The 16,532-nt window shown below is 53.7% G+C and overlaps 2 protein-coding genes across 3 annotated transcripts; both read right to left on the reverse strand.

Annotated features, from left to right (window-relative positions):
- Positions 1 to 124: 124 nt before the first annotated feature.
- EIF6 (eukaryotic translation initiation factor 6) lies at positions 125 to 6,713 on the reverse strand. Its single transcript, XM_067707941.1, is given in 8 exon segments — positions 125 to 391; positions 2,889 to 3,070; positions 3,258 to 3,434; positions 3,973 to 4,148; positions 5,891 to 5,976; positions 6,111 to 6,229; positions 6,488 to 6,598; positions 6,600 to 6,713. Coding segments are annotated over 8 exon segments (960 nt in total). The 5' UTR covers positions 6,699 to 6,713; the 3' UTR covers positions 125 to 381.
- Positions 6,714 to 7,559: 846 nt separating this feature from the next.
- On the reverse strand, positions 7,560 to 14,297 carry FAM83C (family with sequence similarity 83 member C). 2 transcript variants are annotated; one of them, XM_067707934.1, is made up of 5 exons: positions 14,216 to 14,297; positions 13,486 to 13,628; positions 11,165 to 11,332; positions 10,831 to 10,955; positions 7,560 to 10,318 (listed from the first exon to the last, which is right to left on the reverse strand). In XM_067707934.1, the coding sequence occupies exons 1-5, from the start codon at positions 14,256 to 14,258 to the stop codon at positions 8,878 to 8,880; spliced, it is 1,920 nt and encodes a 639-aa protein (XP_067564035.1). In that variant the 5' UTR covers positions 14,259 to 14,297; the 3' UTR covers positions 7,560 to 8,877. The 2 variants fall into 2 exon arrangements, with proteins under 2 accessions (XP_067564035.1, XP_067564034.1); XM_067707933.1 differs by lacking the exon at positions 14,216 to 14,297 and having other exon boundaries at positions 13,486 to 14,149.
- Between the last annotated feature and the right edge of the window lie 2,235 nt (positions 14,298 to 16,532).

Raw genomic sequence — 16,532 nt, forward strand, 5'->3', positions numbered from 1 at the left:
TGGGGGGAGAGGAGTGGGAGACTGTAGAACTAAGAGGTGTGTGTGCATCCTACCCCACCTCCCCCCGGAACAATGGTGGGGGGCTGAGTGCAGGCTGAGGTCCCCAAATAACACATTCAGAATGGCCGGAAGAAGCTGCCCTTTAATGGGTTGGCACAGACAACAGAGCTCTCAGCCAGAAGCCATAGGACCTGTGGCAGGTTTTTGCAGTAACTATAGATTCAGGAGATGGGCACAGGAGAAGAAGGGCTGGGCGTCCAGCCACTGAGTCCAGGTGAGCTCTCTGCCACGGCCCTGCCAGCATCCAGGACAGACTGGGTGGGGCGTGGAGACGGAGCCAAAGTCCAGAGCCAGGAGCCCATGAAGAGTATGGAAGGTGACTCAGGTGAGGCTAGAGAGAGAAGGAGCATTGTCAGTAGGTACTTCACAGAGCACAGCTCACCCTCCACTCTCAAGGTGCTTGCCTCCACCCTTACCCCAGGACCTCTGTTCCAGCTCAGCCCCGAAGAGCCACACACAGAGGCCCCTCCAGATTCCACTGCTCCCACAAGTCACAAATCCAGTCTAGCACTCTCAGTGCTTAAAAACTAAAAGTAACTCCTCCACTCGGGTGGGTGAACTCAATAACTTATTCAAATCGTTACTGATCATAAATCAGAGCCTCACAGGTCAAGACCAACAGACATTAGACAAGGAAACAAGGTGGCTCAGAGAGGGTAAGGGACAGGTCCAGGCCCCAAATCCTCTAGTAGCAGGGCTGCGGCCAGAACATTCTTCCTGGAGGTGATAATCATGTGCACGATTATAAACATGAAGTACGTATTTCTTTTTTACGGCTGCCCCTCACGGCTTGTGGGATCTTAGCTCCCCGAACAGGGACTGAACACAGGCCCTTGGCAGTGAAAGCACCAAGTCCTAACCACCGGACCACCAGGGAAATTCCCTTAAGTACATATTTCTTCTTTGTTTTTCTTTTGTTATCTGAAGTTTTTATTTCTCTTTAAAGTACTAAAAAAGTTGGATTCTATCTTAGTTTTCCTAGGATTGGCTTTTCCTCATAAAATCTTAAGTAGAAGAAATGAAAGAACTTTGGGGAAGTTGAGGTACATATTTCTAATCCCCGACCTGACACCTTCCTTGTGAGGTCTCATGGGCACCTCAAACTCAAACAGGTTCAAAACCAAAGGAGGCTAATGAGTTTTGTCTCTTCTTTTCCAACACCCATGTCTTTATCTTAACTGCAATGCTGACCAGGGCTGCTGACTGCAGGCAGCTCTGCCTGGCAGTTTATGAAGTTTCACCATTAAATACATTTGCTGTAGTTTAGTAGGTAACAATTATCAGGTTACAGAAATTTCTTTCTGTTCTTAGGTTGCTAAGAAGTTTTTTTTGTTTTGTTCTTTAATTAAATGGTTAATTGTGGAAGTACTGTTTTCTTTATGAGGTTCAATGTTCCAAAAGGGGAGGAAGGGTATATTCTATTCATCACCCCATCACTACTGTCTGGCACATAGTAGGTGCTCCAAAAAAAGTTGTTGAACAAATAACAAAACCACTGGTACCACTTTCCTATTCAGACCCTTTCAACTGCTCTCCAGTGCTGACAGCAGAGCTTGTCAGTGTGGTCTCCAAACTGCCCTCATCAGAATCACCTAGGAAAGATTATTAAAACAGCCACACATGGTTGGGTCCCACGCCAAACTGAGGGAATCAGTATCTGAGGGGTGAAGGCAAGAAACTACGTTACAAGTATCCGAACATAAAACAAAGGTCAAAACACCTACAGTCAAAACTTCTTGACATGGGCATTCGGAGTCCTCAACACTGGGAATAAAACCTTTCCCCTTCACACCTTCCACACTTCCCCATCCCTGGTTCTGTTTGAAGTGCTTCCCCACCCTATCTTCGCATTTTCAATTACCTACTCATTTCCCTGAAGCCCAGACTAAATGATCTGTCCTCCCCAAAACCTTCCTGGATTCCAGAAAAGTGTATCACAGGAGCTTCCAAAACCACAGAAGGCACCTTTTACTTCTTCTTTGAAGGTAGTTAACTTATATATGGCCACTACATCTTCTCTCCCCTGCTACAATCTAAGTCCCTCTCAGAGGCAGGATGTAGCACTAAGCTGCCGGACTATCCCACATGGGGTCTTGTCCATAGGGTTCAATGAACATCAAGCAATTGAATGAATGAAGGAGGGAAAATGAAGGGAAATTCTGCCCCTGCTAAGTAGGGAGTCTGCTACTGGACACCTGCTCTACTTTGGGGTTTCTATCCTCATAAAGACTCCTGTGCTAGCTGGGTATGGCGTGCCTTGAGAAGGATCCTAAATGGGGGGGTGGGGGGGAGGCACTAAATATCCAGCACCTGCTGCTCTTCCAAAGGAAGAGATTCTAGAGCCTAACACCCCAGAACCTTCCAGGGTTAGGGCCCAAGAACCCACTCTTGTTTTAAACCCACAAAGTCCAGATGATGGTGATTCTGATGCATTCCCCATACCCCCGAGTCCCTTAGGCATCTGGGTCTCCTCAGTTCCTAAAAGCAGCCTTCCCTCCTTCCTTCAATTAAAAAGCTCTTTCCTGTCTCAGGCTACTGGCTGGGGACACTGACACACAGGCAAATACAAACTGCAAAAGAATGTGGTCAGTGATAAAATAAAAGACAGACTACAGAAGGGATATACTGAGCCAGTGTCTTCAAAGACGGCAGTGGGCAGATACTCAGGAAAGGCTTGTGGACTGTACCCTGTGCTTGCTCAGCAGTGTGCAGATGTGGCCTCACACGCAAGGAGAACCTACCAGTATGAATACAGTGTGGCTCCCATTACAGGTGGCATCTCTCTCCTCTCCCCTCCCCTCCCCTCCAAAGAAGAGAGGCCCAGATACCTGTCAATGAGGGAATCCCGCATGCTGGTAGCAATGGTGCTAGGCTGGGCTTCATTCAGCTTGAAAACACTCTCCACCACTGACAGCTCTGTGCTGGTCGTGTCCAGGCCACAGAAGGCACACCAGTCGTTCACTACCATCCCAGCGGCGACCACCTCGCTGCCTCGGTTCACAGTGCCCGCCTGCCAAGGGACGGCTCGGTGTGGATCATGGCACCAACAGCCAAAGTCATGAGGACTCTCCCCAAACCCTTCTCCCTGACCCTCAGCCCAAACCCAAACTGTGACAGGTAACAATCTAGATTCCCGAATACTGGGCAAAGGGATCTGCTCCAGCAGGAGACAGAGCTCAGAGAATAAGACTGCTTACCACAAGGGGGACCTGAAGGAGAGAGGACAGCTCATCCTGGTCTTCAATTGAAGTCTTGGGATGCACCAGCCCTCCCTGATTGCTGAAGACACAGTAGCTTCCTACCAGCACCTGGTCAGCTATTGTCTGTCTGAAGACTTCCACCTTTAGCACATCAGCCAGGATTTCTTCTGTTTCCTGTCAGCCAAAGGTACTGTGCTCAACGCCCAGAACAAGCAGATCAAAGAACCCAGGGCCTCCACACCAGACCCACCCAGGGCATGACTCCCTAAGCTCACTCCTCTGCTATGTAGCTGCATATGGAAGCTTCACCCAGAAAAAGGAGGGAATACAGCTTGGAGCAGAGTCTAGACCAGCTATGGAGCCCCTAATATCCATGCATGCCCTGAAGAGCCAAAGGCTGGTCTCCACATTACCCTCCTTTCCTCTAACCCACAGGCAAGAGTTCACCTGTCAATCTTCTCTCCTAGCCCTGGCTTCAAGACCAGATGGGTCAATCTCCCTGATTCTGAAGGACTAATACACTCCCTAGCTTCTTTCTGACACTGATCACACCATGGAAGGCCTCTGTTCACTATTCCAACCAATGTCTGAACTGCAGGAGCCCAGGTATAAAGAGAAACCACAAGAGATACCCCTAATTCCTGTCTGATGGGCAAGAATGGTGGCTAACCACTGACTCGGCTAATATCCTGTGACTCCTGGGCCGCCTCACCCTGTCCAGGTCTGGGTGGACTAAGGCCACGTAGTCATTGCAGGTGGTGACATTGCCCAGGGCCGAGAGCCGCTCCTCCACCCGCCGGATCTGCACTGAGTCTGGGAGGCAGTTGCGAATGTGTTGCAGCTCCTGGTCGGTGGCGTTGCTGGGCACCAGGAGACCATGCCTGTTCCCTGGGGAGACCCAAATTAGGGAAGGTGGGACAAGGACGGACCATGAATACACAAGATGCCTGCTGAGCCCTGGGGGCTGGGGATACAATCCAGCCCAATTAGCTTCCCCAGCAAAGCTTCAGACCCAGACCCCAGTCCTCCAAACCACTGTTCCATACAACACCCGGGGGACCAGGAGTGCCACTGGGCAGGCCAGAGATGACCTAGGAGTTTGTCCCAACACATCCTGCCCAATTCGCCATCATCAGCCAGGAGGAACCAGGACTAACAGGAAGCGCTCTTGGGCATTAGTTGCATTTTAAGAAACTGAAGTAACACTCCACACCTACCAGAATGGCTAAATTTTTTAAAAGAATGTCAATACCTAGTGTTGGCAAAGATATATGGAGCAACCAATAGGAGTATAAACTGGGCAACCACTTCAGATAATTATGTGGCATCATCTACTACATTGAATACCCAGCCATTCCTCTCCTAGGTATTATATATCCAATAGAAATACATACATTTGTTCACTAAGAAACATAGCAGCAATACTCATACCAAACTGAAAACTACCCAAATACCCACTATCAAGAGAATGAATGAATACACCGTGGTATACCTACACAAAACACAGTACACGGCAACATGAATGAACCACAGTTATCTTGTGACAACAATGACTAAACCTCTGCCTAATTCTGCAAGGTCACAACTCTGAACTTCTCAACTATAAGTTTCTCCCATCATAAAAAAAAAATCCACCAAAGATCAGGTTAAGATCTCCCTTGTTACCTAAGAACTAGCTTCAAGTCCAAAGGTCATGGTTAGGGATAAGAATGTTCGGCCTGAATAAGAAAATACTCAAGAGTCCAAAATCATCAGGCTTATGAAAAATAAAGGAACAAACTCCTATTTGAGCAAAACTAGAAAGAAGGGGAGGCAGTAAAGGCAGACAGATCCAGCTCAAAGAAAAGACAAATGGCCAGAGTCAACCGTGCTGAGGGCTATAGGGGCACATGGTAAAGGGAACTGAAGATTAAAATGGGTAACTGAACAGTACACCCCAGAATCTTAGCTTGTCATTATTATTATTTTTTTTTTTTTTTTGGTGGTACACAGGCCTCTCACTGTTGTGGCCTCTCCCGTTGCGGAGCACAGGCTCTGGACGCACAGGCTCAGCGACCATGGCTCACGGGCCCAGCCGCTCCGCGGCATGTGGGATCTTCCCGGGCCGGGGTACGAACCCGTGTCCCCTGCATCGGCAGGCGGACTCTCAACCACTGCGCCACCAGGGAAGCCCAGCTTGTCATTTTTTAGAGGCAGAAACAGACGCTCCGAAAGTGGAAGCAATTTGCCCAGAGTCAGTGGCCGGGGAGAGATGACAATCCAATCTTCCCTCACACCAGGTGTGGAACTGGGCGAGTCACTTGGGTTCTTTGAGTCTCAGCTTCCTCATCAGTCAAATTAGGCCAATAATTCCGACCTCCCAGGGTCTTCGTGAACAAGGACTGAAACAAGGGTAAAAGTGAAAGCCCTTAATGTTATTTGTGATTACAATGATCCAGAAGCCTTTGCCAGAGGTTGTCCCTGATCTGTTGACACTTAGGGTCCAGCACAGGCCTGAGAGATTCTGTAGTCCCTGGAAATAATGGATGAAAGCCCAGAAATCCCTGGGTCACCCGGGGTCCCTTCTAGGGGTATAATTAAAGGCGCTGGGAGGCTCCATTTCCTCCCTCGGCGACTTCCAGCTAGCTTACCCACACACATGCGCCCGATGATGCGGCAGCCGGCGATGGAGGCGTGCACCACAGGGATGGTATCAGCAAGCTCACCCTCGAACACACTGCAGGGACAAGGACTCGGTGGTCACGGGGCTGGGGGGCCTGAACCCTCCCTCTGCCCGAGCCCCAGACTCCCAAGTACCCCTCCCAGCCACCCACCCACACACTGCCCACGGGCCCCGGGCTCCCGCCGCACCTGTAGAAGTTCTCCGACCCTCCGATGGCCACCAGGCAGTAGGTGTTGGTAAGTTTAGCAAAGCAGCCGATCTCACAGTTGTTCTCGAACGACGCTCGGACCGCCATGAGGCCTAGGGGCTGCGGGACAGGGAGCTCAGGGCCGGCGGATCCTCTCCCGGAACAGGGTGCTCCGGCTTCGACCCTGGGTCCGGGTCCGGGTCCCGCGGCCTCCGCGCCTCAGGCCCCGCCGCAACCCCGCCCCTCTCGGCCCCCAGCCCTCGGGGCCCGCCCACCTAGCCCCTCCAAACACTACAGCCCCGAATCCTTCGGCCCCCAACCCTCACGACCCAGGGCGTCCGGAGCTAACCCTGCCGGTGTCTCGCCACAACCGCTCACCACGTAAACGAAACCTCCGCACGCGCAAGAGGCCTCCTCGGCCCTCGGTAGGTTTCCGTTTCCGCCTCCTCCCTGGGAGACTTCCGAGAGAACGCGGCGCACGCTGCCACGCATGCGACCACTCTAGCGCCAGCCTCTGGGAGCACTCTATGGCTGCAAGTGGTCCTGTCTCTACCCCGCCTGGCCCCGCCTCCAGCAGGCTCGCATTCATTCATTTATTCATTCAGTCAGGAGCTTTGTAGGAGATAATATCGACCCAGACCTGTGCTGGTTGGATGTGAGGCATCAGAATGGAGGAGCCAGGGATGTCTCGCAGAAGATGGGTTGATGATGGAGTTATATCTTAGTTCCCCCACCAGGCATCGAACCCGCGCCTCCTGCATTGGAAGCGGGAAGTCTTAACCACTGGACCGTCAGGGAAGTCCCAGACGGAGTTATACCTTGAAGTAAAGCCCGAGGAGGAAGAGCAGGTGTGGGAGAGGTGAGGGACAGAGTGAGGTGTCGGACAGATGCCCAGGCCGGATCTGGAGCCCAGGGGAGACTGAAGGGCTGAGATGTGGAGCTGAAGCCTGGGGTGGATGAAGTCACCCACGGAGAAGGTGTCCATCACGGAGAAGTAAGACCACGACAGAGGCTGGAGAAGGAGGCGCGGCCAGAGGATGAAAGGAAACCATGCTGAAGAAGGTATTGGAGAGGAGAGGATGGACGAAGCCGGGTGTCAGGGAGGGTCCAGAGTGGGCAAGGGTGTAGGGGCTGATGGGCAACCACTTTCTGCCTCCCTCCCCCACCCCCGACCCCGCCCCGCCCGCAGATGGTGGCAGTCAAGAGACCTGCTCTGGTGGACGGATGAACTTGGCCCCCATTTTGTACAAAAGCCCCAGGGTCTCGCAGAATGTCACTCTCAGCGAGGACAGAGGGAAGCTTGGAGCCCCTTTCCTCCCCACCCCCCAGCCCTCCTGCAGCCGTCCACTCTCCTTCAAGGACCTCTCCATAGTTTGCCTGAATGGTGCCCTTCCCCTGTCCCCAACCTGCAGTTTCATAACTCTGCCTTCTCCAGGATACACCAGGCTGCTGCTGGGTCATAGCATGTCTGCTTTTATTGATTTGTATCACGTATACTGTCCCAGACAGGTCGCAAGCTCAGGAAAAGGACCTACATCTGACAGAGCCTATACTTCTAGGGACACTCAGCAAAATGAGGCTGGTATGTGTGTGTGTGTGTATCCACGTCCTCTCCATCCTCCCAGATTCATCTCAGACCCACTCATTCAGTCCTCTCCATGGTCTCTCTTCAGCTGGTTCCCTCTACCAGGAATTCCTCTAACCCTCGCCCCCATCTATCCAAGTCCTTCCCACCCTTCAAGGCTTGGCTCAAAGGCTGCCTCCTCTAAGAAACTTTTCTCACCACTCCATCATCACCACCATTTGCTGGCCTTCATTCTCTACCACCTTCTGTCACTGGTTAGCCTTTAATTAGATACACCAGTCGTTTATGCATTGAATCCTTGTCTCCCAGGGACTGAGTCTGATTCATTTCTCAACCCTATGGCATGTCCAGCACAGGACTGGGTACACAGCTTAGGTACAAAAAGATACTGGTTGGTGCATGCATGCCTCTGTGTGTGTGTGTGTGTGTGTGTGTGTGTGTGTGTGGTTGTGTGCATATTTATGGTCTGTGGATCCTAAGGGGTCTACGGTGTGCACCGAATGTAACCATTCATTTACCCAAATGACATTTATTGAGTACCTATAACTAGAATCCTGAGTGTTTTGGTTTATCACATGGACTGCATCTGTGGGTGTAGTTTGTGGGTGTGAAACCTGTCAGTGTGCAGTGTATATTGTGCAGGCATTTGGAGCATCTCTGTTATTATGTGGATTTTGTGTGCATGGGGACATGGGAACTGTTGATATTTTGTGTCCTGTCTGTGCAAAAACACGATCTTAAGAAATTAAGAGTCAGAGACACAGATTTGAGCCCCTGTCACTTACTCAGACCTGATTCCAAGCAAGTCATCAAACTCGCTGGGTCCCAGCTTCTAAATTTATATTATAGGGAAGATAATATCTATGATCCTAGAACTGTACACCTACTAGAGCTCTATCTCGTAGGGTATTGTGAGGATGAAGGATGAGAAGTAACTGGTGAGAAGGGCTCAGCACAGTGACAAACGGCAGGTGCCCAGTAACCGTGGGTTCCATTTCCCCACATGTGTGCATGTACGTGTGTGAGCAAGAATCCCAAGCCCAAGGAGTGTCTAACCTGGGCCTCTAGACTCCCTCTCCTCCCTATAAGGCCCCTGCTCGAGCTCCCACCCCAGAGTCTGGGACCTGAGCCAATCTAGAGTCACAGTGGATGGAGGACGGACATGTCCTTTCTGGGAGCAGGACTACAACTGAAAGCGGCTTTGGAGCAGCTTGGACTTGGACTTGTTGTACTGAATAATGAGGTCCAGTTTGCTGTGGCCCAGGGTCAGCCATTTCTCATCCCCAGACAGGCCACTGCTACTGCCATTGCACTGGCCACCTGTGGGGCCCCTGGGGAGGCCAGGCTCAGGTCCCTGCCTGGTGCCCTGTAACTGATGATACTTGGTGATGAGGTCCAGCTGGCTGTGGCCCAGAGTCAGCCGCTTCTCATCCCCAGAGTCCACTCCAGGCTTTCTTCCAGGGCTCGGTCTGGGGAGATCATTGGACCCAGGCCCCTCACCCCGGAATGGGCCAAACTTCATGATGAGGTCCAGCTGGCTGTGTCCCAGGGTCTGCCGTTGTTCTTCTTTACCCTGCTTGCCAGGCCTGGCCAAGGAGTTGGCTTCAGGGGGCACTCTGGAGCCCCCAGCCTTTGGGGACTGTACCTGGAGGTCCAGTTGGCCATGGCTGTGGTTTGGGGACAGCCTCTTGTCCTCTGGGGTCCGATTGCCAGGCCTGGGGGAACCTGACTCAGGGGGACCCCTGGCATCCTGGGCCTGGGGCAGGAGATCCAGCTGGTTGTATCTCTGATTTGAGGCCAACCTCCTGTCCTCTGGGGCCTGCTCACTAGGCCAAAGGGAGCCTGAGATGGGGGTCACCCCAGAATCAGGGCCCCCTGCTTCTCGTGCCCTGGGGAAGGGGACGAGGAGATCCAGCTGGCCATGGCTCTGACTCAGAGACACCTTATTCTCCTCCACTGCCTCCAGGGCTGTGCCGGGTACCCAGCGGCCTCGTGGGGGGCTAGGCTCCTGGCTTCCTGTGACCCCATTCTCTGGGAGCCGGGACAGAGCTGAGACGCCCCGGGGAAAGGAGAGGAGGGGGCGAGGGTGAGCAAGCAGAGGTGACCCCCCTCCCAGGGTCACAGGGCTGGTGCTATTGGGGTTGAGGGCAGGGGAGGACTGGGACCAGGGGGACGCCCCCAGCTTGCTCAGGTTGGCCCTGTAGGGCCGAAGCAGGGGGCCGTGGTTAGGGTCTGAGAGCTGGCACTGCAGGGAGGGCTGGCCATCGGCCTCACAGCGGGCAGGGCCTGGGGAGGAGGACCCCATAGCCATGTCACTGCAGCCGCCGCCTCTTGGCTGAGCTGGGTAGGAGGAGTGACCCATGCGAGATGAGCACTTGATGCTGCTGAGGCTGGTGCTGGAGCACGACAAGGACGTGGTGCTGGGGATGCTGGGCCCGAAGGACCGGGCCACTGGGGGAGGGCACGGCACCCTGGGAGACAGGGGATCTTCACCTCCGCAGAAGCCCTCCACGGGCCGGGACTCGGCATAAAGACAGCGGAACTCCCGGTCAAAGTCTTCCACGATGCGGCCCCTCAGCTGCAGCACCATGCTCGTGTGGGCCTGGCTGCAAAGCCAGGTGAAGCTGGGGGCAGAGGGTCAGGGTCAGGAGGCAAAGTGCAGGACCTTGGGGCCAGGCAGGAGTCACAAACAGGGGAGCAAGATAAAACCACCAGCACCCCTAGGGCCCAAGTGAGGGGCAGAGCTCTGACTCCAGAGTCTGTTCTAGCCCTGGCTCAGCTTAGTGGACTTCAGCATGTGGTTTCACATCTCAGCCTCAACTTCCCCATCTGTAAAATGGACCAAGGGCCAGGTTCCCTGAAGTCCCTCCAATTCCGAGGTGCAAGAGTTATTTTCTATGCCAAGGGCATTAAAGTAGTCCTTCCACAGAGTGAGCTCCTCCAGGGCCCAGCCCAGGGCTGTCTTTCTCCCCACACTGGCCCCTGGGCCCTGCACCATGCCTGCCACATGGCGGCTGCTCAGTTCATGGTGGAAGCGATGGATGAAGAAAGGAAAGTTCAAAGCTGCCAGGTCCCAGGCACCCTCGCAAGCCGGTGGCTCAGCCCCAGGCACCCTCCCCGCCATCCACTTGCTCACCTGTAGCTGCCTGCCACCACCTGCTCACCGTCAATGATGGCGAACTTCTCCAGGGCCTGCCCCGTGAAGCGGCGGCCTGCCTTGCTGCAGTATGTGTTCCCACACGTGCTCCGCACACGCATGTTCTGGGCCAAGGAGGGAGGGAGGTTGGGAATCACCTTTAGAGGACAGGGCTCAAGCCATGTCTAAATCCCCTGGGGTCTCTGACCCAAAATAGCTATAGGAGAGCCCGGCCTCCCACTCCCATTGACCCCCCATGCTCACGAACCACCCGACTGACTCTCCTGCCCTCCCTGACTCCACACCCCAGTTCCTGCCCCCGTCCCTTGCTGACCCGTAGGTGCCCTCCATTGAGGTCCATCTTGTAGCACATCTCCAGGAAGTGCCTCAGGTGTTCCTCGGCCAGAAGCAGGTAGACGGGGACACCACGCCAGCCCGAGGCCTCCATGAGGTCACACAGAAGCTCCATGTCGGTGAAGATGTCCATTACCACAGCCACCACCTGGCGGGGGTGGGGGGGGGAGCTCAGCCCTGCCCGGGGCACTGCCGAGGCCAGGGGTAGAGGCTAGATCCCCGGAGACAGCACTGGACTGAAAAGCAGGAGGCCAGAGCCCATGAGAACACCTGAACTGGGAGGGCTTTTAGTGGTGACCCAGCCTGGGGGTTCCTGACTTGGAAGCTGGGGGGTTTCACTGTCTTGAAGCCCAGAAGGCTGTTTGAAAGTTTTTGTGTGCATTTTTCTAAGGACGGTTTGTTTATCTGTCATCTGATTCTCAAAGAGGTCTGTGGATCAGCTGTACCAGTCTAAAGGTCTACTCTACAGATGGGAAGACTGAGGCCCAGAGGGGGAAAGAGTCAGAAGCAAAACCCAGACCCCACTTCCCAGGCTAGCACCTCACACTCCCCCCACTAGCTCAAGCTGTAGCTCTGGCTGTCTGTCTGAGGCTCCCTTCTCACGGATCAGAGCTGCAGGCCAGTTACTGGGGTCTTCAGTGCCCTTTGCTAGACCCACCTGTTTCCCTGAGAAGCTGCAGAGATCTGCTGTGACCTCTTACAACTGGGACGAAGTTTTCTGCTCGGTGGAGAGGCGGGGCTTGCAATATCTGCCAAGAGAACCTCCTCTCCCAGTCCAGGCTGAGAGGCAGGAGGTGCGGAGCAAAGCACTCCAGCTCTGGAGCCAGACAGAGCTGGGTTCGAACCTGCACTCTGCTACTTCCTAGTGCTATGACCTTAGACGAATTCCTTCACCCCTGGGAGCCTCAACTTCCTCATCTGCTAAATGGAGATAGTGATAGCTACCTCTCAAGAGTTATGGGGAATTTAATGTGAAAATACTCAACACACAACAGAAGCTCAGTAAATGTTCCTCTCCTGCTGCCTCCTTAACAAACAAAGCCATTGGGCCACAGGGGGAGGAAGCACTTCCCAAGATCACTCTGAGAGTCAGTGACAGCCCAGAGTGGAAGCTTGGCTCCTGACCCAGAGGTGGAGGGTCTAGACGGGAGGATGAGAAACCAAAGCATTGAGGGATGCCCTAGTCCATGGCACAGGCCTGGCCACAGGTGAGGGGAACAGGACAAGCAAGAAAGATCAAAGGGCAGGGGTGATGACAGCAGCCATCTCACTAATAACCCCATTCCCTGTGCCAGTCGGGTCTGGCCCTCCCCTGCCTGGGACATAGGTAGACTTGCCAGGGAGGCTCTGGAGGTACCAGCAGGATGCCAGCATCCTGGCTCCTAACATCTGCAGCGGGTACCCTCAGGGCTGCTCCCCTAGCAAGAGCACTGAGTCTAAGCCACCCCAAACTCTGCCTAGGGTCATCTGATCCATCTCCCTGCCTCCTGTGTCAGAGGCCAGGCCTCCAGGAGTGAGGCTGTGCTAGTCTGTAGCTGAAGGCTTCCCAGGTACCAACACCCCACCTGCTCTGCCGCTTCCCTTTCTCCTGAGCCCTGTTCCCCATCCTTGAGCCCAGCAGCTTCCGCTTCTCTTTCCTTTGGGTGCAGAGCTAAAAGCCCAGCCCTCAAGGCCATGCTGAGGCCCAGGCACCAGTGCCTCTTCCCCTGCTTCAGGCCAGTGGAGATACAGTGCACAAAGTGAGGTGCGGTTGGGACCATTTGTCAGGAGGCAGGGCTGTGCCTGGGGCCCGGGGCCTGAGTCTAGAGCCCTTTCCCTCTCCCTGAGCCCCGGGTTCCATTTCACCAACTGACTGGAACTCCTGAGTAAGTCCCAGTCCCTTTCTGGCCTCAGTTTCCTCCTCTGTAACTCAAGGGGGTGGCTCAGATGCTCACCAAGGTTGGGGTTCTTAGTTTGGGGATCACAGACCTTTTCGAGAATCTGATGAAGGCCATAGGCCCTCTCCCCCAAAAGAGAGAGGATCCCCCTCTGCAATGAACACCACTTTGCACGCGTTTTCAGGGTGTTTGTGGAGTCCCTGAGACCCATCCCCTGTTCTAAGCGTGTTCATAATGTCCTCGAGTGCCAAGAGGTTACCAAGGTAAATAAAACACGCCCACACTCTAGGAGCTTGTGATGTGATAGGGGGCAGAGGTTCTCGTCCCAATGCTGCCCCCAAGCTGCTGTGTGGCCACACTTCCCCTCCCTGGGCCTCAGTTTCCACATCTGTGAAATGAATGTCTGAAGAGACGAGGCCCTTACCGTGCGGGCCTGGCTGAAGAGGAAATGCAGAAGGTTCTTGATGCTCTTGGCTTTGTTCCGCTGGAAGTGGATCACAGCCTGCGTGGGCCTGAAGCCCGTGGCCCGTGGCACCTCGGGCCAGCCCAAGTCCAGGTCCGGGGGGTCTACGTCGGAGGCCAGGGGGAAGTAAGTGCCGGAGGTGACTTCGGAGAGCAGGCTGAGGGGGTCAGGCCCGGCAGCCCCTGGCCCCACGGCCTCGCCTAGCTCAGAGCCCCCGCGCGCATGGCTGGTCATGTAGTCCACATCCAGAGGGCTCAGGAAGGGCAGCTCCCGTTCCTCGGAGAGGACCCGCAGGTAGGCAGCCTCTCCCCGCTCCAGGAGGGCATCGGCCGCCAGCCGGGCTGCCTCGCTGTGCTGGAGCACCCGCGATGAGCTCTCCCGCCACCGCTGCTGCTTCAGCTCCTCCACCCGGCACCGCAGGGGGCCCGCCATGCCCTGAGCTCCCAGCGCCTCCGAACACGCCTGCCCACCGGCTACCCTCACCCTCCAGCAGGCTCCATGGCCTGCACCCCGGGCTGGCCGCAGCAGGAGGAAGATACCAGCAGAAACTGCCTCCCACCCGCCTGCCCTTTGTCAGAGCCACGCTCCACCCCGTTGCCCCCGGCCTCGGGAACCTGTTGGGTCAGCCTCACATGTCCGCCTGCTGTTGGGACTCGCCCGCCCGCCGCCTGGGGAAAGGGAAGGTCCTTACTCAGCACACACTCCCTCCGCCACCGCAGCGTCACCTGCTGCATCCCCACCAGGCTCCCAGCAAGTTTCCTCCAAACCCTGCCCTTCCGGAGTCCCAGTGAAAAATGCTGTCCCACCCCTGAAAAATTCTGTTCCGGATGTCTGCGTTTCCACCACCCTCAGCTCTGGGGAAGCTCTTGACCTGGTGGCGCCAGACCCCAGCCTTTCTCCCCTCCTCGGGGGCTGAGTATTAAATGGTTAGTGAGAAAGTTGGTTGAGAGGATCGGGGGACACACTGCATGGTCCGGAGGCAAACAGCAGGCCAGTTTCCGTTCTCTGCCCCCATCAAGGGCCTTAGTCCCGGAGTCCTCAGGAGCAGGGTGAGGCTTTGCGCTGGAGAAGGGGGCTCAGCAGATGGCAGCTAGCTGGGAAGGCAGGCCGGGCAGAAGTGGTCACAAGGGTGCCAGCCCCACCTTTCTGTGGAGGGACGAGGTCCCATGAGGGTGGCCGGGACAGCAGAAGACCTAATGCCATGTCTCAACGACCCCGTTTAGTACTGGCTGCACTTGCTTTAACTGATCTGTGATCATGTCCAGATCAGACACAGGTTCCTCTATGCCCACAAAGCTTCACTTGGGGCCCAATGCATGCACAGCGGGGCTGGTGCTGGCGAGGGGATTTAGGGGCTCCCTGCGTCAAGCTGGGCCCTGGGACTAAAGACGAATGGGGCTTTGTCTCTGAGGATCCTAGAGGGGCCAAGGAGGGGCAGGGGCAGAGATCAGAGCCCCGGGTACTCTAAGGAGGCCCTTCCCTGGGCGTGGGGAGGCTGCGTGAGGGGCAGGGGGAGGAGTAAGTGGAGCCAGTCTGTGGGAGGGTAACAAGCCACGGGGGTAGCCGAGGTGTCAGGGCCTTATCTCTGGATTTGTTTAGGGGGAGAACAGAGCCATATCTGGGTCAGAGAAGCACTCCTGGGAGGGGAGGAGTCATGTTTCTGTGTTGCTGAGTTCCTGTGTTTATCCCTCAGTGTGTATATGTCTACCTGACAGTACATATTTTTGGATCTTTTAAAAAATTATTTTTAATTAACATAAAGTTTACCATCTTAACCATTTTTAACTGTGCAGTTCAGTGGTATTAAGTACACTCATATTGCTGTGCAACCGTCACCACCATCCATCCCCAGAACTTTTTCATCTTTCCCAACTGAAACTCTGTACCTATGAAAGGCTAAGTACCCTCCTCACCCCCTGATAGCCACCACTGTACTTTCTGAGTGTGAATTTGACTACTCTGGGTACCTCATGTAAGTGGAATCATACAGTCTTTGTCTTTTTTGTGACTGGCATATTTCACCTAGCATACAGGTTCACTCATGTTGAAGCATGTGACAGGATTTCCCTCCTTTTTAAGGCTGAATAATATTCCATTGTGTGTACATACCACATTGTTTATCCATTCACTCACTGATAGTCACTTGGATTGTTTCCACCTTTTGGCTATTGTGAATAATACTGCCTGAACATGGGTGTACAAAGTTGGCTCTGTATTTTTTAATATTTCCGTCCATGCCCACATTTGTATTAGATTCCATTTTTTTAAGTAAAAAAAACACTGAATATTGACAATTTCACGTGGCTCAACTCAGCATAGACAGGAACGCCTCAGAGATATTATGGGTCCAGTTCCAGACCACCGCAATAAAGCAAATATTGATATCTCAGTAAAGTGAATCACACAATTTTTTTGGTTTCCCAGTGCATACAGAAGTTACGTTTACACTATACTATAGTCTATTAAGTGTGCAATAGAACTATGTCTAAAAAAACAATGTACATACCATAATGAAAAAATACTTTATTGCTAAAAAATGCTAGCCATCATCTGAGAACTCAGGGTTGCTACAAACCTTCAGTTGGTAAAAAAAAAAAAAAAAAAAATGCAGTATCTGCAAAGCACTGTATAGTGAAGTACAATAAAATGAGGTATGCCTGTACACTATACCTATGCATTACTATATACCTGGGCACGTGTGTACATTACATACTGTCTATTTGTGACGTTTGTGTGTCCGCTTGGCTGTCTTCAAGTATCTAGCTGCACATCAGTGTATATTTACCTGCATGTGCATCTGTGTATGTTCTCGTGTATGTGTCTGGGTGCATATCTGTGTGCATGAATGTCTGCGCGGCAGGGGTGGTCTTTGACCCTAACATTGGACTGTGGTACTAAGTGTCTGTACAAGGGAGCTCAGCTGAGAGGGGCAAGGATGGGAAGACTGAGTTGAAAAGGGCTCCAAGGGATCCCGGATACCCTGATAATAAAAGCGTATAAATCAAATG

Source organism: Pseudorca crassidens, chromosome 15, assembly GCF_039906515.1.
Source record: "Pseudorca crassidens isolate mPseCra1 chromosome 15, mPseCra1.hap1, whole genome shotgun sequence".
In the NCBI taxonomy this organism is placed as follows: domain Eukaryota; kingdom Metazoa; phylum Chordata; class Mammalia; order Artiodactyla; family Delphinidae; genus Pseudorca; species Pseudorca crassidens.

Coding starts and splice junctions, on each gene's coding strand:
- FAM83C (XM_067707933.1), bottom strand. CDS start 13,956: ATGGCGGGCCCCCTGCGGTGCCGGGTGGAGGAGCTGAAGCAGCAGCGG. Junction 11,333..13,485: donor TCTTCAGCCAGGCCCGCACG/GTAAGGGCCTCG, acceptor CACCCCCGCCAG/GTGGTGGCTGTGGTAATGGA. Junction 10,956..11,164: donor TCAATGGAGGGCACCTACGG/GTCAGCAAGGGA, acceptor TCCTTGGCCCAG/AACATGCGTGTGCGGAGCAC.